We start from the raw sequence: 25,850 nt of genomic DNA, 5'->3' as shown, positions 1-25,850 counted from the left end.
CTGCAGAGGCAGTGGGTGCCCAGGAGGGACGTGAGACGGGGTAGACGGGGTGGTGTGAGCACCCGCCGGGACCTGCAGGACTGGACCCCAGCGTCAGGGCGGCCCGTCCTGCCCATCCAGCACAGAGGCCCGAGAGGCAGGGCTGAGTGAGGCCTCGGGCCGCAACACCAACACAGTCCCTCCGTCCCCCAGGTGGAGCCTGACCTGCCACCAGTTACTAACCCTCCGAAATGCCCCATTAAAAATAACCTCAGCCCAGGCCCGAGCTGCTGGCGCCCTCCGTGGGCCAGGCCCACGGCCTCACTCCTGGGAAATGGCCTGCGGATCCCGTTAGTCTGGTTATGGGCCGGACAGGCACAGAAGCTCATGCAGTCGCCCAGTGTGATGGGGGCTGCGGAACCCCAGACCTGCTCACGGCCCAGCACCCAGCACCCCCGCCACCTCCACCGTGACCCCCCTAGGATCTGCCACCCCAGGACCAGGGATTCCCGGACGTGGACGACCATTGGCTGGGGTTGGTCCCCTCAGTCCAGTCATGTCCACCGGGGTCTGCTGGGCCCAGCATGGCTGGGAGGTGACGGGTGAAGGCCCTGCTGAGACCAGCAGAGCCCGTCCAGTGGCAGACACCAGCCCGGGGGATGAGGGACCTGGACCCCAGGTGGACAGCACAGGCGGTGGGCGGCCAGGCCAGGAGATGGAGGAGAGGGACGGTGGAGGTGTGCCAGGCCCTCCAGAGGTGACCCCTGAGCCGCTGGCCGGCCCCTGACTTTCCCCCTCAGCCCCACTTCCCCTCTCGGCATTGAGGTGTGAGGGTGCGGGCAGTGTCAACCAGGGGGCTCCTGGAGCCCCAGCGTCAGGGTTCTGGGGATGCCGCGAGCTGCAGGAGCCCCATGGTGGGCAGGCGGTGGGCCTTGCGGGAGCCCTTTGGAGCCCCGTCCAGCTTGGGGTGCTGGCTGGCCTTTCCGGAGGCCACTCAGGGCTGGGACTGGAACCCGTGGGTCAGCTCTAGAGCCCGGTCTCCCCTCCGCCCAGCGGTCACACCGGTCGGCAACCGTCCTGGAGCAGGTGCCCGAGCTCCCGAGTCCCATCTGCCTTGGAGCAGCTGGTCGGTGCTGGTGACCTCGGCCAAGGCCGGCAAGGTCTCTGGTCCTGTGGCTGTCGGCATCAGCCCCGCCTCATCCCTGCCTGTGGGGGCGAGAGAGGCTGTGCAGCTCTGGGTGCCCGCCCGCCCGGCGGGGCAGCATCGGCTCAGGCCTCCGGCTCAGCATGGCCTTCTTTCCTGTGCCACCCGTGACCCTCTGCTGCTGGAAGTTTCCCGAGGTGCTTTTCAAAGGCTCTGCGGCTTCTCCTGGCCCCGAGACAGAGCCGTCCTCAGAGTGTGGCCTCAGAGCCCCCGGAGGAGCTGCCGGGTCGGTAATGCAAACCCTTTAACCCCCAGGACCCTGAGATGACTGGGAAAAGCAGCTGTTAGGAAACTGCCTCCCTGTCCAACGGTGTCTGAGGCGGCGTCCCAGCCCCTGGCTGGCCCGGGGCTGAGGCTCAGGGAACGCCCTGGCCTCGCCAAGCCTCAGTTTCCTCCCCCATGAAAGGGCCGGTAGGAGGTGCGTGAACTCCCGCCCTGCCCACAGCGGGTGTCCACCCCGGTGGGGTGTGGGGCCAGGTGACAGGGCCTCGGGGGTTCTGAAAGTCCATCCAGGGACTGGGGGCGGGGAGAAGGGGCCCTGCTCACTGGTCAACCAAGCCACCCTTGCTCCCGGCCGCTGAGCTCTGGGCAGGGGCTGGGCAGCACGGCCGGGGGGTTGGGGGGAGGGCGCTGGGGGCCCTCTGTCCACCCGCCACCCTCGGCATGGGCGGCAGCAGCCTTGTCAGGTCAGCCTGCTCCCGGCCCCGCTCGGGCCGCCGCAAAATCTCTCCTAAATCCTGTATTTAATTTTGTTCCCTGGGAAACTGTGGGCGGTTTTGGAGATAAAGCTGAGCTGATAAATCCGGGATTTGGCTGTTCTCGCGGAAACTCTTCCACTGAGAGGCGGGTGGCAGGCTCCGGGCCCCCCACCCCCACCCCCGCTCAGTGCTCCCCGGGGCCCCTCAATGGGCCGAAGAGAGTTTACGGCACGCTGGGTCAGCAGGCTTCCCAGGGTGATGGGCGTGAGCGACACCAGGGCGAGCAGGACACACCTGGGGGTCAGACTCCAAAGGACACCTCCAAGGCGCTGTTAGAGGGGGCTCTGTGCATTGCAGGAGCTTGGGGGGCTGAATTGCATGGAGGGGCTGGCTGAGCATCAGCCAGCCCCTGGACCCTCTTCTCAAAGTTGTGCCTTTGCAGACCCTTCCCCTGGGGCTGTGGCGTCATTCCCTGCTCTCGATGGCTGCCCCACCCTGGGCGTGCCCCACTTAGCCAACACCCCCACATTCCGGAACATTCTCCTCTAATCTCCCAAGCATGCTCTGGCCAGTGTGGAAGGGAGTGGGACTATCACCTCCCTCATTTGGGAACATTATACCTCTTTTAATGTAACCCAGGATGGCATTTGGTTTGTCAGCCTTGACACCCGTTGGCTGATGTCCACGGGGCAGCCTCAGAAACCCCTTGGGTAAGATAGTTTTTGCCTGGCTTGCTCATCATTGTTGGGTTTGTCTTTTTTTTTTTTGTGAGGAAGATCGGCCCTGAGCTAACATCTGTCAATCCTCCTCTTTTTGCTGAGGGAGACTGGCCCTGGGCTAACGTCCGTGCCCATCTTCCTCCACTTTATGTGGGACGCCGCCACAGCATGGCCTGACAACCGGTGTGTCGGTGCGCGCCCAGGATCCGAACCCGGGCCGCCAGCAGCAGCGCGCACATGCTTAACCGCTAGGCCATGGGGCCGGCCCCAGGTTTGTCTTTTTAACAGAAGCAGGTGTCCAGCCTTCTTGCGCTAAACATGGGCCGGTGATGGCTTGAACCCAAGAGCGTGCTCCTCTTGGGCATCAGACCGTGCGAGCTGAGCACCCAGCGCGAGCTTCCAGGGCCCCTGTGGTCCTTTTGCCTCTGGAGCCTCCCACCTCTCCCTTGCGTGCTCCTCAAGCTGGTTTGTCGTATCTCCTTAGCTTGAGCCTGAACTCCTTTTATTCACAGCAAAACGTGTAAATGCAGCATGTGCCGTGTGCTCTGGACTATGGAAGGCAGACGGAGGAGGGGTCTCAAGCCAGTTTAGAGACTGCGGGGGCAATCAGGGCAGACTTTCTGGAGGAGGGGTGAACTAGCAGGAAGGGAGGCTGCGGGCGTTCCAGGATGGGGGCGGGGGAGGGCGTGAGTGTGGACGGCGCGGCTGTGGGGAGGGTGGGTGCAGTCAAGCTGGGATGACCCGGGTCCCCCTGAGTCACAGGCCTGAGTCAGTTAGGATGGGCCAGGTTTTGCCGCGGTCACAGAGGTCCGGTCGTCTCGGTGGCTTCTCACAGTGAAGGTTTATTTCTCGTCCCACCCCAGGTCCCTCATGGGTTGTCAGGGGCCCCACACCATCCTCATTCAGGGACATGGAGCGTCACCAGTCACCTGGGAGGGGCAGGGCCGATGCAGAATTGGCACCGGCTCTTATCGCTCTGCCTGTGAGTGACTCGGGGCCCTCAGCTCCCGTTTTATCCACCAGAGCGGGGTGCACGGCCTCACCAGCGTCAAGGGGCCGCCCTGTGCCCAGAGGCGGCCACGCCTTCCGCTGAACCAGGATGCGGGACACCAGGCTCTGGCTCCAGCTGGGGCAGGAAAACCCCTGTTGCTCAGGCCCCCGGCAGAGCGGACAGGCACCCCCCATTGGGTGCACAGAGCCTCGGCCCACCTCGACCTCAGGGCCTGCAGGTTCCCCACCGGGAGGTGACGCTGGCAGGGGGCATGGCCCTGAGGGACAGAGCCCTAGAGGGGAGCCGGGCCTTGGGCCCCCGGGGCAGTGAGCACGGGCAGCCCGGAGGCCACGCGAAGTTCACTTTCTGGAAAGAGACGTGATTTCAAATCAGCCTTGAAATTTGTGATGTGAATGTTCCCCTGAAACTGCCTTTGGAGACAGAAGTGAAGCGAGGTGCCACAGCTGAGTGTGGCCGGCCCGTGGCCCTGCGGGTGGGTCCCACCCCAGCCACCAGGGGCTGCACCTCGGCCCCCCTCTGCCCCTCTGCTTGCGAGCTCCACAGCCCTCACCCCCGGAAGGCCAAGGAATTAAAAGCAGGGCAGATGTTGCCCCAAAGCTGTGCCCACAGAGGCCGCAGCCATGGGAGAAGGTTCCAGAGTTTTCTAGTCCTCTGACTGACCCCTGATCTTGATGGAGCGACCTCATTGCTCTGTGCCTCTGTCTCCTCACCTGTACATGGGGACCCAACCACACTCAGACTGTGCCCAGCAGGTGCTGGGAGGGGACAGCGGGGCAGAGGCCGGGGCCGGTGTGGGTAGGGAGCACGGCGCTGGCCCCACGGGCTCCCTGAGTCCCTGAAAATCCACTGGCCAACAGGCTTGGGGGACAACTGTTGGGGACTGCAGCTGCTCCATGAGCTGCTGGACGTCCCCAAACCATCCCCGATCCCTTTCCATCCCGTGGGGTGGGCAGACAGGAGTCCAGGCTTGGGGGACAGTGGGCGGAGGGCCCCAGGGACTCATCTCTGACGGAGGCCAGGGCCGTGTCCTCCCTTGGCGCTGCCTCCTCCTCAGGACGGCCAGGGCCTTCCCCGCTGCCCAGCCTCCGTCCCGCTCCTGCGGGTCCACTAGGGGTCGGCTCCTGTGCCCGTCGGCATCCTGGTGCGGGGAGTGGAGCTCTCTCAGGCGGCACGGACGACCTGCTCTGTTCCAGCTCCTCCACCGCATCCTGACAAATGGCTGCTTGAACTCCTCCGTGGACGAGGAGCTCATTCCCTGTGGGAAGCACAGCCTTGTATCCATCACACTGTCATTGGAGCACCTGGCGGCTTTGCCCCCCACTTCTCAGCGCATCCTGTGTTTCAGGGACACATCTCGGGCATTGCTCATCCGCGTCCGGATCCCAGATGCTCCGTGTGCACGGAGCTGAGCTTCCCCGGGGCTCTTCCGGCCCGACTGCTGGGTACCCGGCCTCCCTCCCCTGTGCTCCGGCCACAGATCTCACTGCCGTCAGCCTGGCACAGGTGCCCTTTTCCCTTCCTTTTAAAATGTCCCCTTATTTGCAGTCACTCCCTGGGGCTGGGTTTCGAGGGCTAGAACGGCTGGGCCGGGGCAGGAATGGCTCGTGTCCTCGAGGCCGCCCACTGAATGCTTCCAGAAAAGCTGAACCCACTGTCCAGGCCCCCGGGTGTCTCCTCAGCCCGCCCACACTGGGTTCCCACTTTCTTCGTCTTCCCTGGTGTGATGGGGGTGTGGTGGTAGCGGGCAGTTGTCCAGATTTTGTCACTTTTAAGATACGAGGCAGGGGTAGCTTGAACGCCCCTCCCCGCACTGCCATGGTTTCATTTCCGTGTTCTAAAAGTTGTGGCCTCAGAGACTTTTCAAGTGGTGTCTGGGTAATAAACATAAGAACATACTCCGAAAGAGTCAAAAACTGTTCAAACAAAACTCGTACATCTATGTTCATAACAGCTCTATTCACAACAGCCAAAAAGTGGAAATGACCCAAGTGTCTGCTGAGGGATGAACAGAGAAACACAATGTGATCCATCCACATGGTGGAATATTACTCAGCCATGAAAAGGAGTGAAGCACCAACACAGTACAGGCTGGATGCAGCCTGAAAACAGCATCTCAGCGAGAGGTGACAGATGCAAAAGGACAAATATCGTGTGATTCTGGTTCTAGGAAACGTCCAGAAGAAACAAATCCACAGAGACAGGAAGCAGAGTGGTGGGCTCCCGGGGCGAGGGGAGGAGGATGGGGAGTGACCAATAATGGGGACAGGGCTTCCATTCAGGGTGATGGAAAAGTTCCGGAACTAGATTAAGGTGGTGTTTGCACAACCTTGTGAATGTACTAAATGCAGACAAATTGTACACTTTACAATGGTAGAAACAGTAAATTTTCTGTTATGTATTTTACATAACAGAATAATGTAAAAGTAGCAGTAATAACAACAGGCTCCCGAAGCACTCACTGTGTGCCAGCCACCGTTCTAGGTGCCGCTTCTCTCTCACCTCCCGGGGGTGCCTCATTATTGCCGATCTACAGATGGGGCGCCGGGCGCGAGGGCGGCTCTCCCAGGTCCCCGGGGAAGAACAGAGGCTCCCCGGCTGCGCTGGTCGGCGGGCGCCCGGTGGGCCTCGTTCCCTCGAGCCCTTCACCTGTCCCATCCCACGTCGCTGGGCAGAAGTTTCTTTGTAAAGCCGTTTTATTTCTACGCGCCCATCTAGCCCGCGTCCGTGGTTCCTCCTGTGCTGTCGACGGTCAGACGTTCACCAGCTCCCAAGCAGGGACCTACACACCGCCTCATTCCATTCTGGACTTTCACAGCTTCTTCCAAAAGCCTCACGTGGCCGCGTCTGCGGTCAGTTCTGGAGGGCGGGGTTCTGAGGGGTCAAGGGGCGGTGTCTGGCTCCCAGCCCCCTGCTGCTGGGGACAGTTATCGCCTCCTTGCTGGCCCCTCTCTGGAGCCTGGCGTGGCCCCTACCTGCCTGTTCCTGGACCCTCCCAGCCTTCTGTCTACCTGCGGCTGGCCCCTCCGCCTGGACGGGCCACGGACTCTGCTGGGAAGGACCTCATGTGGCAGCTGAGGCTGACCCAGAGCTTTGTGGGCACGAGGCCGGGGGTTAGGGCGCTTGGATGAGGAGCTGCACACACCCCGCCATGCTCTACCCGCAGACACCCACAAGGGAGAGACTGCCCTCACCCCGTTTCACAGATGGGGAAACAGAGGCACAGCCACAGGGTGGCTCCAGGCCGCGCAGCCTCAGCACTGTGGTCCAGATCTACCGCTCAGGCCACCAACCTCCAGAGCCTCAAGCGGCAAAGCCAGGCCATGGCAGTGGGGACATCCTAGGTGACCCGGCTGACGTCTTGATGGCTGCCAGGGGCTGGGCAAAGCCCCCGTGTCCTGGATGTGGACACAGCTGCCCAGAGAGCCACCCGCAGTGCCTGCCTTTGGGGCACACATACTGAGTCACACTGCGAGGTCCTCCCTGGGTGAGGGGTGGACAGGGCAGCGTCCGTGGTCCTGAGTCTACCCACTGCCGGGGGGACAGGCTGGGGAGCTGAGCAGGAGGAGTCCTTGCCTCTGTCAGCCTCCCTCTCCACACCCGGCCTGCCCGCCCACACTCACGTCCCTGTCTCTTGGTCCTGTCCTGCCGCACCACTGTCTCTGCGGGCCTGACGCCTCCCCAGGGAAGGGGGCTTCCACAGCTGCCTTGGGGCCAGCTGGGGACGGACCACCCTCATGCCCTCCCCACAGCCTTGGAAATGCCCCCCAACCCCCATCTGGACTGTGTGCCCTTCAAGCCTCAGCCGAGGGGACGCTTCCTCCAGGAAGCCCTCCTGAGCCTCCCTCCTCTGAGCCCACCTCTTGGCCTCCCGTCCACGCTCTGGGGGCTGGACCTGGAGGAGGGGCACGCTCATCTTCTCTCCTGCATGTGGGAGGAGGGGCGGGGGGAGCACAGCCCCTCCCTGCTCCCTGGCTTCTCCGTCACCTGCTGTGATGGTGGCCGGGCTCAGGGCTGTCTGAGCCACTTCAGATCCTCCTGTTATTAAAATGTCCTGCTGGGCCAGGAGAGATGGGTGGGAGGGGACACCCGGCAGGTAAGTCTGCTCAGAAGCTGGAAGGCTCCTTGAGCTGTTACTCCAGGTGGGAGAGCGGAGAGGGCACAGCGGGGGGCCCACAGAGGCCAGATGGCTGAGTCTGCTCCGCCTCTCATGTGTGACCTTGGGCCCGTCAAGGCCACCTGGGCCTCCTGGGATGTGCTGGAGACTGTGAAGCTGAGCAGAAGTGACAGGCTCCTGTCTCCCATCTGGTTAACTTCCAGGCCGGGGACAGAGTGGTGGTGGGGGGCCTCGGGCCTGAGAAGCACTGGGCTGGACCCAGCAGGGGGGCCTTTCTCTCCAGGCCCACCCGTGAATGGTGCCTGCTGGGGGCCCCGGGGATGGTGACATGGCATGGGTCACAGCCGTTCCAGAGTGACCCCACTCTGAGCAAGCCCCGAGTGGGCACAGAACCCCAGGACCCGAGACCTGCGGGCCGGGGTCATAGGCCCTGCATGACTGTGGATGGGGTAAGGGGTATGGCTCCCCTGGGGTGTCCAGAGTCCAGGGCCTCCTCCTGCACAGCTGGGGGCAGTGGCTCTGCAGCCACCTTGGGCTGGCCTGAGGCCAGGTGCCTGTGGGATGCCCACTGGGAGCTCAGGGTGGGGGCCTGTCTCTGGCCCCGGGTGCTCCCACTCCCTTCTAATCGTCTGAGTCATGGGATACCCATCATGGAGCTGTGCCCCGCCCCTGGCCTGTCACACTCGGAAGCCCCAACGGCGGCCTCGGCCCTGCCCTCCCTGTGTCTACACCTGACCCGAGGTCTCTAATGAACCCCTCTGACCCTGGGGCTCGGTCGAGGCAGAGCACCTTCCATAACCCCCACTGCCTGGAAACTACCGCCTGCTGTGGGGCCCCTGCTGACCTGTCCAGCTCTGAGCCCATCGAAGGGGTCGCTGGTGACAGCAGGTCCAGCCATGGGTGCAGAGGGCCCAAGTCGGGGACCCTGGGCTTGCCCCTCCCTGCGAGGTTCTTCCCAGAAACACGGGACACGCCTCCTCTCTGTGCTGCTCCTCCTGCCGGGGGTGAGGCTGAGCTGGGGCCTGTGTGCGAATCCTGCCCACTGCCACCCTGCTGTGCTGCCTGCCTGTGACTCAGTGTCCCCTCGATGCAGAAGAGAGTAACTCCCCGGGGCCGTGTGAGAGCCAGGAGCAGGGGGCCGGAGGGCACTGGTGTGAGCTCTCCGGGAGGAATATCATCACTCACCATCACCTCCCTCCTCATCTGCCGCCTCCTGCCTCAGTTTACCCTAAAGGATCAGGGCCCTGGGCTGCAGGCCAGGGAGTGTCCTCCAGAGCTGTCCCAGGAGGCAGGGGGCACCCTGGCCCTGGGGGCATGCACGTGGAGTCTGGAGGGCCTTCCGTCCCCCACCGTGGGTCCCGAGCCGCTGTCTGAACGCCGCTGAGGAGGACGACGGCAAGGACCTTGCCCCGGGAACCTCGGCGTGTCCCGAGACTCAATTTTCCTGTTACTAATGCAATTTGGAAACAAACAAATCCAATAAGCCTGCCCATCCGCCCACAATCAGCTGCGCTCCACGCCACACGCGCGCGTACCCTCCCCGCCCGCGCAGCCCGTGCTCACTGCGGCCCGCAACCGACCTGCCTGGGGTTCACGCCCAGAGACCCCGCCAGCCTCAGGGCTGTATAGGGGGGAGGGGGCCAAGGGGGCACTGGTCACTCCTAGCACAAGGCGCCGGGCCAGCTGTTCACTGGCCTCCGCTCAGGCTGTGTCCGTGGCAGCCCCATGCAGTGGCCGCTGTAAGCCCACTCCCCGGATGGGGAAACAGGCTCAGAGAGGACCACCTGCCCGGCCACACAGTAGACAAAGGCACTGCTGGATTCCAACCCCTGAGGCTTCCCAGAGCATTTCACCCATGACCGCCTCTCACCTTGGGACCCAGGGCGGGGAGGCCTCGGGGGGTCTGCTGCTGTCCAGGGTGAGGGGCTCACCCTGGCAGGCACCCAGTCAAGTCCTCCTGGTCCAGCCTCACTGCAGGACCGGGTCGGCCTGGAGCCCCGCCTTGGGGACCATGTCCTGTCACGGGGTGAGTTAGAGTGGGACCCCCATGTGGGCAGGACCCCCTGCTGGCCCACCCACCACAGCCCAGCTTGGCTCCGGCCCATGTGTTCGGGCGGGTTCCCTGGGTAGGTGGGTTCCCAGGGGAGGGACCCTGGCAGCCCCGCCTGCTCCGGCCACAGGGAAAGACAGGTGAGAGAAGCAGGTCCTAACAGAAGGTGGACAATGAGGACCCACCCTGAGTGGACCCCATGTGTCTGTTGCCATCAGGGAAACCGAGGCACGGAGAGGCTCGAGGACGGTCCTCAGGCCACGAGAGCCCGAAGGTTCCCGGACCTCCGCCCGCAAGGACGGGCCGGGCTCAGTCTGGGTTGGGGGATGTCTCGGCTGCTGTCCCCAAGCTCACGTCTGTGAAGCCCCCGCTGTGTGTGGGGGTGTGTGTGTGTGTGTGTGTGCAATGCCACCGGCGCACAGTGAGGGGCGCCCGTGCGAGGGTCAGGGCCACGGAGGAGGGTGTAGAGGGCCGAGCACGGGCCCAGCCCAGGCTGGTGTCTGAGAAGTCCTGGGGTGAGGGGGGCATGGGGGGGGATGGGGGGACGGGGGGATGAGGCGGGGAGAGGAGGGACTGGGGCCATGGGACTGTGCTGGGGCGGGCGGGATGTCCTACTGAGAGGACTGGGGGGCCCCAGGGAGGAGTGAGGTGGGGAGGGGGTGGCGGCGGAGCGGGGAGAACCTGGAGCCCCTGCTCCTCCCCGCGCGGCATTTCACAGCCAATGGCGCCCTCTGGTGTCCATGTTGGGCATCGTCCCGGGCGCGCAGGCTTCCCCTCTGGATGGGGGACAAGATGTGCCCCGGGAACAGGATTAGCCTGACCCCAGGTGGCCTTGAAGACACTGTTCCCAGGACAGGACCTGCCTCCTCCCCTGTGGGGCAGATTTGGGTGTCTGACTCCAGGTACCGACTGGAGGCTGAACTCAACTCTCCACTAAAGACACGTCCGCCCCTGCGTGCCCAGGGGGAGACCCCGCTGGGACAAGGGACAGGCAGGAGAGGTGGGGCCCTGGCGCAACTCTGGGCAAGTGCCAGACATGGGCCTGGACCGGTGGGGTTGGGGCCTGCCTGGCCCTTTAAGAGGGCCGCTGGGGGAGGGGGTCTCCGTTGCCCAGCAACAGGAGGTCTTGGTGTGTACCTGTCTCCCAGAGACCAGGAGCCGCGTCCTGCTCTGGGGACAGAGTGGCCGGAGCTGCCCTGCTGACCCTGCCAAGCGGCCCTCCTCCCTCCCTGCCACCTGTGCTGGGCCGGCACCATGGCGCAGACAGACGTGCTCCTGACCAAGCAGCCCGCCCCGCAGACGGTGCCGGCATGCGAGCTGCCCCCCAAGCTGTACGACGTCGCCCGCAACACAGGCGCCTACACGTCCTCGGGCCTGGCCACCGCCGGCTTCCGCACGGCCAAGTACCTGCTGGACGAGTGGTTCCAGAACTGCTACGCGCGCTACCACCAGGCCTTTGCCGACCGCGACCAGTCGGAGCGGCAGCGCCATGAGAGCCAGCAGCTGGCGGCTGAGACGGAGGCGCTGGCGCAGCGCACGCAGGAGGACTCCACCAGGAAGGTGGGTGAGCGCCTGCAGGACGCGCACTGCTGGAAGTCGGAGCTGCAGCGCGAGGTGCACGAGCTGGTTGCCGAGACGGACCTGCTGCTAGCCCAGAAGCAGCGGCTGCAGCATGCACTGGACGCCACGGCGGTGCCCTTCACCATTGCCACCGACAACCTGCAGTGTCGCGAGCGGCGCCAGCACCCCGACCTTGTGCGCGACCACGTGGAGATGGAGCTGCTGAAGGTGCGTGGCCCCTGCCGTCTCCCAGGGAACTGCAGACCCAGCCACCCTTACCTGTCCCCAGGGGGTTCACGCATGAGTCCCCAAACATGGGCCTGCAGAGGCTCGGTGCCAGTGCACCACATGGCTGCACGCAGGTCCAGGGAGCCCACGCCCTCTGCACACATTTACATGTGGAGCACACGTCCCTCTGCACACACACGAGGAGCGCACGCCCCTCTGCACATACATGCACACGTGGAGTGCACATGCCTCTGCACATATACACACCTGGAGCACACGCCCCTCTGCATACACACGCAGACGTGGAGAACATGCCCCTCTGAACACACGCAGGCATGAAGCACAGGCCCCTGTGCACACACATGCACACGTGGAGCACATGCCCTTCTGCACACACACACACACACAGGTGGAGCGCACGCCCCTCTGCACACACACACACGTGGAGCACACGCCCCTCTGCATACACGCACACGTGGAGCACACGCCCTCTGCACACATAGGCACACGTGGAGCACACACCCCTCCGCACACACGCACACGTGGAGCACACGTCCCTCCATACACACGCACACGTGGAGCACATGCCCCTCCAAACACACACGCACACGTGGAGCCCCTCCGCACACACGCACACACCCTCTGCACACACATGCACACGTGGAGCGCACACACACAGACGTGGAGCACACACCCCTCTGCACACACGCACATGCCCTCTCCACACACATGCACACGTGGAGCGCACACACGCAGACGTGGAGCACATGCCCCTCTGCACACACACACAGACGTGGAGCACACACCCCTCTGCACACACGCACATGCCCTCTCCACACACATGCACACGTGGAGCACACACACGCAGACGTGGAGCACACGCCCTCTGCACACACATGCACACGTGGAGAACACGGCCCTCAGCACACACAGGCCCACACCAGGCACGGAGAAGCTGGCTCTGTTTGTAGGTAGGGGACCAGAACCACTGGGTGCTAGGGCAGCCCTGGGCTGCGGCAGGGTCAGCCCACCAGGAGGGAGGTGCCGTCACTGGCCCCAGGAGTGTGCCCAGTCTGACCTGCCCACAGCTTGGTCCTCACAGTGGGCGCTGGGCGAGGCCGGGCTCCCAGACATGTTGGGTTGGGGGCACTGTGGCCCGGAGGCAAGTCCAGGTGTGGGGGTTTGGGTATGTACGGGGGCTGGGGCTGGACCTCAGCACTTGTCCACTCGCCCCGACCCCATGTCCAGGGCCCCTGCAGTGACCCCCATTATAGCTCACACTGGGGGTGAAGTGGGGCCCAGGCCATGGCTGGATTCACATCTGGGACATGTGTTGGGGACATTTACGTGAGGATGGGACAGTCAGAGGCCACTGAGGCAGGGAGGGGCCCCATTGGTCTCCCTCGAACCCTGACACCCTCCACACACACCCCAAGGAGGGGGAGGGGCCTGAGCTGAGCCCTGGGGGGCCCCCTGAGGATGCGTGCAGGGCTAGGGGGCCCCTCTTGGTCAGGTCCTGGTAACGCCTGCACCTTCTGGACAGTCCCTCGGTCACCCCTGGGTCCTGGCACCCTCTGTGTGGCCCCTTGGATCAACCTGGGTCAAGAAAATTAAGCCAGACCCTGAGCTCCTGGAGGCTAAGCCCACCATAGCACCCCCTGTCCCCGACGCCCATGGAGGAAATCCTGGCTCAGGCCAGTGTGCAGGTGTGGACCAGGTGAGGCTGGGGTAGAGGCCACGATCATCCCACAAGGAACCCTCCCCTCTCTAAACTGGCAAGACCTGTCCTTGGGGCAGCCCCAAAAGGATCAAGGAAGTACCAGGCTAGGTTCCCGATCCTGGCGGGGCAGAGCCCTTGCACCTCTCCGAGCCTGGGGCCTCACCCATGAACAGGCTGCAGGCTGTGGGCAATCACACGAGATTCCGGGAGACAGCCCACCCAGGGGCTCAGGGCACCCCCTGCACCTCCTAAGCTCAGGCCAGAACCTTGAGTCCCTGCCCTCCTCCTGCCCCCTCCCCGCCCCCAGCCTGCTCCTTGGCCCACCACCTCCTGACCCCCGCCCTCAGCTGCTCAAGAACCTCCCAAGGCTCCGTGTGCAGCCCTCTGTGCTGAGCCAAGGGTCCCCCTGCCCAGCAGTGCATGGACTACTGCAATGGTGCAGGAACCGGGGTACAGACCCAGGGGACAGACCTTGACACATGGGTGTTCAGTACCTGATGGAGGCGAAAATTCAGATCAGGGGGAAGGGTTGTTTGCACACAGAAAGTGAAAGTGTGGAGTCGCGGAAAGAAACGCTGAGTTTCCCCTCATGTTCTCTGGGTGGGGAAGGCCTTTCCAAGCCCAAGGCCCCGAGGCGCAGCTCTGGGGGGCACCTGGTCCCCAGGGGAGAGGGTCCTTGGAGGCTGTCCAGGGGACAACAGGCAGGCCGATGTCCTCAGTGCCCTGGGTGGGCTGCAAGGATGGCCCCCAGGGCAAGTGCAACCCACCTCTGGGTAACCCTCCCAGCAGCCCGCAGAAGACCCCTGAAGACTAGAGCCCATTGCAGTGCACCAAATAGAATGTTCAAAAGCCTAGAATAAACCTGAAAGAGCTGGGCTCAGCCCCACTTTCCGGGAAAGAGACTGGGGGTCAAGGTGGGCATCTGGCCCAAGGCCACTCAACCAGGGGTCAGGTGCCAGCCAAGCCCCCAGGTCCCCTGGGCGTCGCCCCAATCTCAGCTCCTCCTGGGCGTGTAAGGGGCTGACCACGGGCCCACACCAGCCCGGCCGTCATCAGATCCTCACCAGGGACGGGGGGCTTCTCCCCAGGAGGCCGAGCTCATCCGGAACATTCAGGAGCTCCTGAAAAGGACCATCATGCAGACCGTGAACCAGATCCGGTGGGTCTCTGCGGCCTCCAGGGCTGCTCTTGGGATGATCCCTGTTCCCCTACCCCTGGGGCTGGCTCTGGGCAGGAAGTTGGGGTGACCTGGCCCTGAGGCTCAGAGAGGTGGAGGCTTGCCTCAGGTCACAGCCAGGAGTGCAGGGCCGGGCAGGGCACCTGGCGGGTGGGGGTGGCAGGTTCCTGCATGGCCTGGAGGCCCAGGCATCCAGATCCCAGGCCAGCATCCCCAGGGTGGGGGAGCTGCTCCTGGATGCTGGCCAGGGAGCCGGCGGTCCGAGGACCCCTATGCTGGGCAGGTGAGGCAGTCTCGCTTCCAGCCGAGAATGGGAGGTGTGCTTGCTGCTGGGGGGCTTGCCCAGCCCAGCACCCCAGGGAGGCCAGCTCCCCCCACCCTCCTCAAACGCAGGCCCTGCTGGCCCCCAGGCTGAACCGGGAGCAGAAGGAGACGTGCGAGATGGACTGGTGTGACAAGGTGGAGGCCTACAACATCGACCAGACCTGCGCGCGCTACCACAGCCAGAGCACCGAGGTGCAGTTCCACCCGCACTCCGCCAAATTCGAAGAGAGGTGGGCCGCCCAGCCCCAGCCTCTCCAGGGGGGCCTCTGCTCAAACACCCTGTCCCACGCCCTTGCCCCCTCAATCTGCTGTGGCCCCGCCTGGGCTGCCGGTCCCTCTGCTGAGGGTCCTTCCCAACCCCGCAGGGCCCCAAGGTCCTCACCGCAGAGGACCGCTCAAGGCAGGAGGCTGACCTGCAGCTCCGCGTGCGGCCGGCAGGGGGCGCAGGGACACCGCCCATTACAGCCCTGCCGCTGGAGCCGTGGGGAGGGCCGGGCGGAGCTGGAGGGGCGCAGGAGGCACGGGAGCGTGGCGGGGGCGGGGGTCGCGGGGCGGAGCTGGGGGGCATGGGTCGCCGGGGCCTTGAGGGGGTACAGGTACGGAGGGTCGCGCTGTGTGCGGAGGTCGCGGGGCGGCGCTGGGGCTAGGGGGGTGATTTGTGCTGGGATGCAGGAGTCACGGGGCGCGGGGAGGGTCCAGGGGACCGGAGCCGTTGGCAGGTGCCCCCACCGACCCCAGCGCCGGCCCGCTCCCGCCCGCAGCGCCTCCACGCCCGAGACGTGGGCCAACTTCACCCAGGAAAACCTGTGCCGCGCCGAGCGCGAGCGCCTGGCCTCGGTCAACCTGCGGGGGCTCATAGACTGCATCCTGCGGGACACGTCCGAGGACCTGCGGCTGCAGTGCGACGCCGTGAACCTGGCCTTCGGGCGCCGCTGCGAGGAGCTGGAGGACGCGCGCCATAAGCTGGAGCACCACCTGCGCAAGGTGCGCCGGCCGCGCCCAGGCCACGCCTAGCCACTGCAGGCCACGCCCACCTCACAACTGTGTCACGCCCAGACCACGCCCACCTCACGCCTAGGCCAGTCCGCCAGGGCTGCGCGCCCCTAACCACAGAGAGAGACCAGGCTCCTTGTGGCCCAGCCCTGCCACCCCACGGCCACCATGCCCAAGTCATGACCTGGCCTGGCCCCTGCTCCTCCTCTGCCCTGCCCATCCTGAGGGACCCCAGAGACCCTCACCAAGCCATTGAAAAACCAAGTGACATTTGGGGGTGGTCTGCTGGCATTGCCACCAGAATGACTGACCAGGAGGGACCATCAGGTGCGAGCAGGAGAAGGGAAGGTGGGGGGAGGTGGCTGGGCACGGCTGCCAGGTGGGGTGTCCCTGGTCCTGGCCTGAGCCTGGCAGGCTGACCCTAGGCTCTCAGGGTGACCTTAGCTGCCTCTGAGTCTCTGGTTCTCGGCCAGGGTCCAGGGCTGGTGACCACCAGGGCTGGGGGCACTCAGGCCAGAGCTGCTGGACGACAGGCTTTGCTGTCTCACCAGCCCCCCGGGTGCCCGTGCGAGGGCCCAGGTGGCCGTGCACATCCTCCCTGCCTCCACGGCTCCCCCAGAGCCAGTGGACAGAGCCGCTGGCTGGACATGGCCCCAGGGCTGGGGGAGGAGGCCAGGCCCAGGTGCATGCTGGGGCAGGGCGGGGGGACACTGGCATCCACGGGGACTGTCCTGTGCAGACGCTGCGGGAGATCCCGGACCAGGAGCACAATGTCGCAGCACTGAAGCAGGCCATCAAGGGCAAGGAGGCGCCCCTGAAGGTGGCCCAGACCCGCCTGTACCAGCGCTCCCTCCGGCCCAACGTGGAGCTGTGCCGTGATACCGCCCAGTTCAGGTGCCCGCCGTCGGGGCAGTCCTGGGAGGGCCGGGCCACCGCCCACCCTCCAGGCGTCGTCCACCGGCCCCAGGCCTCCCTCGGCCTCTGGGGCCCCCATGAACACCCCACACAGCCCTGGAGACACGTAGAGGACAGACACTGGGCCACACGCAGCACAGCACACACACGCGGGGTCCCCATCCCTGCTCCCGCCCCAGCGCTGGACACTGGGCTGTGTCATCTTCCCAGTGAGGAACTTGGGGTCTGAGGGGCTGAACTCCTGAGGTCATGGGGCCGCCCCACCCACCTGCCCCGTGACGCCGTCCACACCGCTGCTTTAACTGGCAGACCCACATCCAGGCCTGTGGCATAGGTGGGTTCCTGTCTTCTGTTTTTCTGGCTTGAGGCCCAGTTGCCCCTGTGAGCAGAAGTGTCCCCCTCTTGGGCATGCCTCCTTTTCTGCCCCCCATTCATTCAGAAAACAGGGGCCTCACTCGGCTCCAAAGGGGTCTGTCCTGCTGCCAGGAATGGAGGAGCCAGAAGCCTCAGTGCATGGCTGCCACTGCATGTCACTGCCACACAGTGTCACTGTGGAACACGAGCCCCCTCACCGTCCTGCGGACACAGGCGCCCTTCTGGCCAGGGGTCGGCTGGAGAAGACCCAGCCAGCTGGTCCTTCAAATTCACCCTCCCGTCCTGGGGGTTCAGTCCGAGGGCCCAGCATACGCCCTCTCCCACGTGCCTCAGGCCTGGCCCACTCCCAGCACTGCTGGTGGATTTCCTTTGAATTTTGGGGTCCTTTTATGGGCGAGCATCTGGGCCAGGACCCCTCACCGGGATTCCCAGCCTTTGAATCTTGGGCCTTGCCCCCCCTGCTCACACCTCCCTCCCCCAAACCCCGCAGGCTGGTGAGCGAGGTGGAACAGCTGAATGCGTCCCTCGTGGCGCTGCGGGAGAAGCTTCTGGAAGCTGAGCAGTCACTACGCAACCTGGAGGACACGCGCATGAGCCTGGAGAAGGACATCGCCGTCAAGACCAACAGCCTCTTCATCGACCGCCAGAAGTGCATGGCCCACCGCGCCCGCTACCCCGCTGTCCTCCAGCTGGCCGGCTACCAGTGACGGGGCTGGCCCCATGGCGGGCGCCCCCACCAGCTTGGCCGGACCCGGGCAGGGCCCGTCCCCCGCCCCTCAAATAAAGAGCGCGTTAGCTTTCTCGTGGTGTGTGGTCTGGATGGGGTCTGGATGCCGTGACCTGGGCAGATGGGCTCTGCCGTGGACCTCGCTGTCCCAGCTGGGGGAGGTGAGGGGTCAGAGCAGTTCCTCCCTCCCGGAGCGCCCCCGGGTACCACCTGGGGAGAGGGGTCAGCCAAGGGTCCTAGAGGCCCCACCTCATCGTTCACTGCTGACCACGCAGGGCCTGGCCCCTCTCCAGCTCCCAGGTGCAGATGGGTTTCTCTGCCCACCTGGGCCACCTGCAGGATGCTTCAGAGGAAGTGTCACCTCCCGTCCACTCGTCACAGCCTGTAGTCACCACATTGATAACCAAAGCCTGCTCTCTTCCTTCCACGTGCCCTGGACACTGTCACCGTGAGGCTGGGGGACTCTCCCCTTGTTAGCGGGAGGTGAGCCTGGAGCAGGGGTGTCAGGACACACTGCTGGCTGGGCTCTCCCCTGATACCTGGCCCCAGGTCTGTGGGAGTCCATGAAGCACCCCAAAGGCCCTCGATAGTGCCAGGCAGGGCCTGGGGCAGTGACCACCTGGGGAACCCGTGGGACCTCTCCCTGTCGCCCCCACCTAGCATGGGGTGGACGCCCAGGGGGCAGACCCTGAGCTGAGGGGGAGTCGGGGCTGATGGGGGGGCCTCCACTCCCAGCCACCTTGGTCACCTTGGGCAGCCAGGCTCCTTGTCCTGCCCCCTCTGTAGCCAGCGAGTGAGTCAGGCAGGAGTGTGGGTGGGTGGAGGCCACAGAGCCCCCACTGCCCACCTGGCCCCATGCCACCCTGCACTCTGTGTCCCTGGCTCTGGGCAGAACTGCAGCCCCCATGGGCACAGCAGCGAGGGCTCCCCCAGGAGGGCCAGGCACTTCCGAGTGCGGTTGGCAGGCGACGAGGCCCCTCTGGCTGTGTCCCCACCCCCTGCACACGAGCTCCTGGCTTCCGGCCCCTTCCCAGCCAGCTCATCAACAGAACTCTCAGGGAAGCGTCCATTAAGAGGCTGGGAGATAATGACTCCCACTGCGCACGCCGGCCACTCAGCCCCCCATTATCGCCCCGAGGCCGAGGCCGGCTGCACAGTGCAGCGTCCCCATCGGCGCTGAGGCCCCCCTCGTCCAGGCCCCCTGGAGGGTGGCAGCTGATGGGGAGCTAAGTGGGGGTGTGTGTGCAAAGCTCATTATCTCTGAGCTAGGCTGGTGACACAGGCTGGGAGGGCAGTGGACACAGTCCCTGGGGGCTGCCCTGTGGGGCACTCATTGTCCTGGCTGTCTCACTCATTGTCCCCCACCTGGGGGGCTGGAAATGTTGTTCCCTTTTAGAGACCGATGACCAGGCCCTGGAGTTGAGGGACAGCTCCAGGCCACACAGCAAATTGCCGAGGCTGCATCTTGCTGAAGCATTAACCTCTCGAGGGGCTTGGATGGTGGCAGACAGCTACGCCCACCCCGAGGCTGGCCAGTTGTCACCAGCAGGGATTCGGCCCCTGCAGACCCCAGGTCCGACCTCACACCCAGCCAGGCGTCATCAAAGCACACTGTGTGGTGGCTCCTTCAGACCCCGTGACAACCATCATCGGTCTTATTATCACTTGCAGTTTACAGCTGGAGAAAGGGAGGCACGGAGGGTCCCCGAGCCCACCCGGCTCCCACGCCAGGGGCAGGTCTGAGTGCACAGCCCGACCCTGAGACGGTCCCCGCCCCCACCCCTGCTGTCTGCGTTCCTATGCGGGTTCAGGTGGACGGCGAGGCTGTGACAGCATAACTGAGGGGTGACTCCCCAGCAGCTGGGAAGACCTTGACCCCACGGGGTTCCACAGTGACTCAGCCGCAGAGCCTGGTCACCGGGGCCACGTGCCACTGTGGTCCTAGGGGAGAGGGCGTGGGGTGGGTCCTTGCCACCAGAGCAGCAGGGGGGTTGCTGTCCCCCCCCAGCTGTCCTCCACCCCTGCCCTCACTGAGCCCAGGCTCCAGGCTCCAGCCACTCAGGCCTACCACTGAGTTGGGGCTGTGAGGACCACCTGGTCCCTCCCCCATCCCAGATGCACAGGCTCAAGTCACAAGGAGATGGTGGCCTTCCTGGGCTGCTGTGGGGTGGGAGGCAGTGAGGGGGCTCAGACCGCCCCCATCGGTGATGCTTGGCCGCTCTGTGGGCCGGCTGACCCTGTGGGGCCACGGTGCTCAGCCACACTCCCGTTGCCATGGAGATGCCAGGCGGCGTGTCTGAGCCAGGGCTGTTTCTGTCCAGGTCCTCCTGTCACCCGCTGAGTCACCCTCGGCTCTTGCTGAACCCCTCTGCTTGGAGCCCGGCCTGCAAGCCCTCTCCCACAAATGCTCCCCAGCCAGGGTCCCCAAGGCCTGGGCTCAGACTGCCCCCCAGACCAGACGGACCTTGGGGCCCATTCCTGGCCCTTTACCCCACCCCTGCCACCTTGAAGAGGTGCCTTCCACACACAGGGCAAGTTCAACTCACCATCCCCCCCCAGGGGACTTGCAGTGACCACCTGTCTCTTTTTGGGGGGCAGCTCTGCCTGCTGGTGCCAGGGAGCACAGGGAGAGGGACATTGGGGCCCTGCAGTGTGGCCGAAGCTGCAGTGTCCCGCACTGGCTGTGCTTTACCTGTTTCCATCCACCACAGGGGACAATCCCTGCCACTGCTGAGCTGCCCTTGGCGCCCATTTTACAGGTGGAGAGACTGAGGTTCAGACACAGGGAGCAGCAGAGTGCGGGCATCTGCCTTTCTCTGGGAGATCCAGGAGCCCCAGAGGTAATGATGGGGGGCAGAGATGTGCCCCTGGCCTGCCCCTGGGTCCAGCGGCTCCTGCAGGGACATGGTGCCAAGAGGCGGGAGGCTGGGCCATGTGCCGCCCTGAGTGGCCCCTGCAGAGCTGCCTCAGCTCAGAGCCAAACCTGCAGCAGATCCAGCTGTGCTGACCAGTGCGGGTTGCAGGGCCCTGCGCGGGTGGGTCAGGGTCTTCACACCTCTCCGTCTGGGCCACCTGCCAACTGTGGGGTGAAGACAGCTATCCCCAGGGGGGCCGCCGGGCCCTGCTGGAGTGTGAGCTGTCATCTCAGGGGGGTGGGGGGACCCGCTCCAGAGGCACTGTCCGCCCACAGCCCTGGCCGGCCCACTCCCCCTCAGCCTGGCATGAGAAGTCCCCCACAGGCAGGGCCACCTCTGTCTCCCCCTTTCCTCCCACCCTTGCCCCTCCCTGGTCATCAGTCCGAGGCGCAGGGATTGGGGAGCTATGGGGAGGGCCGGGCCCCGGGCTATGCCCAGATGTGCAGAGACGGTGAGCCAGCCCCGGTGTGCCTCCTGGCAAGGCGGCTGCAGTTCCTCAGGCTGGTCTGGCGCCTCCCCCTGCAGGCAGCCTGGCTTGATGGGGGCGGAATCGCATGTCGCCGTGTCCAGAGGCCGAGGTGCCCGGCTCTGCCCCTGGGCCCAGTGCTCAGCTGTCCAGACCTGGAGTGGGGACGAGGCCGGGCCCTGGGGTGGGCTCGTGTTCCGCTCACTGGGGGTGCAGCCCCCCTGCCACTGCCCGGGGGGCTCTGTGGTCACTCCCATAAGGGCACTGCAGGGGCACATCTCTATCTGCTGGAAGGCTGGCCCAATGCTGAAGCCCCCAACGGCATGTCACACAAGCCTCTCGCTCTGCTGGGCACCATGACCCTGGGAGGTCGCCAGGGGAGCGAGGCAGACACCACGGGCCTGGCCAGATGCTGCTTCTCCCAGCCAGAGACGGGAGGGTGTCATGGTCACCAGGCGGCCCAGCGCAGGCATGGCGGCCCTGGTCTGCCCCCCAGCTCCATGCTGCCATTTGGCCTCCAGCCCCTCACCAGGCTCTGCCCAGCCGCAGCTGCGGCCTCCTCGGCTCCCCGCAAGTCACTGCACCCCAGACAGGACAGCAGACTCGGTTTCTGCTGATGGAGGACAGCGGCCAGCCCATGGCGCCATCCCCCAACCTGGTCAGTCCCAGGTGCCCCAGGCCCCCACACCCACACCATGGTGCAGGGGCTGACAGGAGGACCCTGGGGTCCTCATCACAGGGCTGCACAGACCCTGTGGCAGGTGGCGGGCCGTGGGCAGGCAGGGCGATGGGTGGTGGGGCCCTGTGAGCCTCTGCCCAGGGCTCTGAAGCTGGCCCGAGGGCTGTTGGTCTTGGATAGCTCAGGGAAAGCCACGGGCGCCTGGGCGGGCATGAAAGGGCCCTTTCACGGGCCACTGGGGCAGTGACACTGCAGACGGCCAGGCAGGCAGCAGCGCCCACGGCCATGCAATGGTAACTGGGTGCGTGGGGGTAGGTGGGGGTCTTCACAGCCACCCCTGGCAGGCTGGGTTTGGAGGGGACTGTGCTACCCCCAGACCCCAGCAGGAGGGAGGCTCCAGTCCTGCCTATCTGCTGGGAAGGGCCAAGTGACCAGGATGGCCAGGACCCCAGACCTCCAGGGGGACGAGGTGGGGGCTCCGGCGGCACGGGCCTGCCTCTGGGGTGGGGTCCCCTGGAGACACACAATCCTGTCAAGTCCCTCCCCGGGAGGAATCCAGGAGGTTCTTGCAGGGTCCAATGCTGCTAGGGGGGCTGGTCAGGGTCTGCTGGGCTCTGTGGGAGGACTGGAGAGAAGGAGTCCCACCTGCCAGGGAAGCTGGGCCTGGGGGTGGGTCTCAGACCCATTGTACAAGAGGACCTTGCCCCGGACTGCAGTCCTGGAGGAGGGGGCCTGGGTCTTTGCTCAGCAGGGTTGGGCTGCAGGAAAGAGTGAGGACCCCGATTCCACACTCCTATGCTTGCAGGAGACCAGCCCTGGCCGAACCTCCTGGACAAAGCCTTGGGGAGACCAGGACAGGCAGTGCCCGCTTGCTGGGGGAAACTGAGGCCCAGGTGCATGCAGGGTTCACCCAGGCCCCCCCAGCAGCTGCTGGTTGAGCTGGGAAGCAGTGTCCCCACCTGGCACAGATGGACCAGGTGTCAGGCAGGGTCTCCTGGGAGAGGGGAGGTGGAGGCAGGAGGCCCAGGCCTGGTGGAGGTTGAAGACCATCTTCCACACGGCTGGGTAGGGGGCCACATGGGGCAGAGGGAAAGTTGCCCTCCCTCCCCTGGGAGCTCAGGTCGCAGGCGCTGCCCTCTGCCCAGCTAGGCTGCCTGGCAGAAACTGTGCCTCCCGTAGGCTCCACCCAACCTGGGACCAGGTCCAGCTGCAGGGTGGGCCCTGCCCTTCCTGAAGCAGCCCTTTCCCCTCCCCAGGGCTCTGCCCCCACACTGGGCGGGGGCCTTGGAGGGCTGACTCAGAGCCCCCCTCTGCCACAATGGCTCCCCTTGCCTCTGCCAGGGGTGGGGTACCCGGCCGTGGGGGCTTTGGGGACCAGGCAGGCAGGTGCCTGCTACAGCCCAGAGCTAAGGCCCCGGGGAGGGGGGTCCACAGAGGGAGAAGCCCCTGAGAAGGAGCCCAGAAGTGCCAACTGGGACGGGTGAGGCTGCCTGGGCCACAATGGGGGCTCCTGAAGGACAGGTGTGAGTTGTCCCCTGTGCTGGTCCCTGCATTGGTGGTAGCCCCGTAGTGCTGTGTTGAGGAGGATTCCAAGCCACATCCACGTCCGGGTGAAAGTATGCAGGGATCCATTAGTGATGTCTGTCAGGCACTAGGGGCTGAGCGTGTGGGAGGGCGCTCTGTCTGGTGCAGGACGAGGCTTGGCCTTGCCCACTGCGGCCCCTGAGACCCCCGACTGTCCATCCCCACACAGGCACTCCCTGGTCCCATCCACGGTCTCCCCCAGACAAGGGGGAACAGCCCGGGCTGCTGGGGGGCACAGCAGGGGCATGGCCTCCTCAGACACCCTCCCCTGCCCTCCTCTCCCTTCCCCTCACCAGGCTCTGGTGGCTGGGATGGCAACCTCTGCCCTCCTGCTCCTCCTGGCACTGCCTGCAGGGGCCTGGCCCGGTCTGAGGCTGCCCCAGCGGCCCTGTGTGCACTGCTGCCACCCAGCCTGGCCCCCGGCCGCCCCCGGCCTGCACGCCCACGTGAGTAATGAGGAGGAGTGGGTGTGGCTGCCCCGTGTGCGGCCCACCATTGACATCTCAATCCTCAAAGGTTAGTGTCGGTGGGGGGGCCCGCCCTGTCCCCACACGGAGAGGCATAGGGAAGAGGGAACTGGAGAGGAGGGCAGTGCCCCAAGGCCCTGAGTTAGGCAGAGCTGGCTCTGGGAAGGTGCTCGGGGCCCAGGTGGGGGACACTGAGCGCTATCCTTACTCTGCCAGCCTTGTAAGGGCCGTCAGCCCCTAGCCGCCCCCTCAAGCGGGGTGCAAGGGGCCTGGGAAGGGAGCTGTGAACAGGGGGGCCTGAGGCTCCCTTCAGTCCTGCTCATCGCCTGTGGTGGCCCTGCCAAGCCCAGCCCTGGGGAGGGGGGAAGGGAGGGCGGGCCCCTGAGGCCCCCTGGGCAGTGTCCCCCTTGGGAGAAGGCAAGAGAGGCTGGGCTCCAAGGGGTCATCGTCCTGGAGGGCTGGACAGCAGGCTGCACTCAGGTTGGACTTGGGTACCAACTTCCCTGCCCTCCCGTCCTTCGAAGCCCAGTTCAGACCCTTTCTCTGGTAGCTGCCCCGACCCCCGCCATCTCCAGTGTCCCCACCATCCCATGTGACAATCTGCATAGGCCCCAGAATGGCCACAACTTTGGCGTGTGGCTTCTCTTTGCCCCATGTGAGGGGCGGGTTAGCCCCATCTTACGGACGAGGACACTGAGGCTTGGAGAGGTGAGGTCACTTGCAAGGCCACATGGCCAGTGAGTCTGACCCTGGATCCCAAGCCTTGACAAGCAGCCTCCGCTTGCTCCCCTGCAGGTGAGAAGGGCGAGGCGGGGGTCAGAGGTCGCACTGGCAGGAGTGGGAAGGAGGGCCCACCAGGCTCCCGGGGCCTCCGGGGCCGCAAGGGCCAGAAGGGGCAGGCGGGACCGCCGGGCGCCTGGTGCCAGCGCGCCTACGCGGCCTTCTCGGTGGGCCGACGAGAGGGGCTGCACAGTGCCGACGACTTCCAGGCCGTGACCTTCGACACGGAGCTGGTGAACCTGGACGGCGCCTTCGACCTGGCCTCGGGCCGCTTCCTCTGCTCCGTGCCCGGCGTCTACTTCCTGAGCCTCAACGTGCACACCTGGAATTACAAGGAGACGTACCTGCACATCATGTGCAACCGGCGGGCTGCGGCCGTGCTGTACGCGCAGCCCAGCGAGCGCAGTGTCATGCAGACGCAGAGCCTGCTGCTGCCGCTGGCAGCCGGCAACGCCGTCTGGGTGCGCATGTTCCAGCGCAACCGAGACAACGCCATCTACGGTGAGCACGGCGACCTCTACATCACCTTCAGTGGCCACCTGGTCAAGCCAGCTGCCGAGCTCTAGTGGCCGAGGAGAGGCCCCCACTCCACACCAGCCCCGGAGGGACTCTCCCCAGACCCCCAGCCCAACCTCGCCTGTGCCTTCGCAGCTCGGGGCCTGCCTGGTGGGACGGACGCAGGCGGAGTGGACTGATGGGCGGGGGTGCTCGGCTGGGGTGGGAGGGGACCTCTGCATGCAATGGAGTTGGCCCTCCTGGTCAAGCGACCTGCTCTGCTTATAAAGGGCTGTGCCGAGCACACTGCGTGAGGACACTTGCAAAGCACCTACTGGGTGCAGGGCTGGTCGATGGGGGAGGCGGGGGGTCAAACGCAGACCCTGGCCCTCTCGGAGCCGATTCTAGCAGGAAACATGCTGAATTCCAGCGTGTTAGGAGGTGGCAGGGGCCTCAAGACAGGATGACGTCGGCAGGGTGGAGACGAGAGCCTCATCCTTGGGTGAACACGTGGCCTGGCTCTGGTGGCATCCCCTCGTCTGTCTGGAATGGGCTGGCTGGTGGAAAAAACTCATACCTTGGATATGCACCAGAGCCCGGGGGAGCCCCAGACCCCTACTCCCTGTCCCCGCAGGCAAGAGGGCAGGCATGGAGGTTGTCCACCCACAC

General features: G+C 65.2%; 2 protein-coding genes across 2 annotated transcripts; both read left to right on the top strand.

Annotated features, from left to right (window-relative positions):
- The first annotated feature begins 11,015 nt into the window (after positions 1-11,015).
- On the top strand, positions 11,016-17,775 carry TEKT4 (tektin 4). The gene is made up of 6 exons (XM_004438215.3): positions 11,016-11,564; positions 14,373-14,443; positions 14,872-15,015; positions 15,547-15,769; positions 16,518-16,672; positions 17,559-17,775. Exons 1-6 carry the CDS (start codon positions 11,031-11,033, stop codon positions 17,773-17,775), a joined length of 1,344 nt encoding a protein of 447 aa, XP_004438272.1. The 5' UTR covers positions 11,016-11,030.
- A 5,972-nt stretch (positions 17,776-23,747) lies between these two features.
- Positions 23,748-25,354, top strand: C1QTNF8 (C1q and TNF related 8). The gene is made up of 2 exons (XM_004438216.3): positions 23,748-23,955; positions 24,702-25,354. The coding sequence occupies exons 1-2, from the start codon at positions 23,751-23,753 to the stop codon at positions 25,250-25,252; spliced, it is 756 nt and encodes a 251-aa protein (XP_004438273.1). The 5' UTR covers positions 23,748-23,750; the 3' UTR covers positions 25,253-25,354.
- Positions 25,355-25,850: the final 496 nt, after the last annotated feature.

Source organism: Ceratotherium simum, chromosome 26 (assembly GCF_057802395.1).
Source record: "Ceratotherium simum simum isolate JZ-2026a chromosome 26, ASM5780239v1, whole genome shotgun sequence".
NCBI lineage: Eukaryota > Metazoa > Chordata > Mammalia > Perissodactyla > Rhinocerotidae > Ceratotherium > Ceratotherium simum.
The sequence above is the reverse complement of the archived record's forward strand: the minus strand, read 5'-3'. Positions and strand labels throughout refer to the sequence as shown.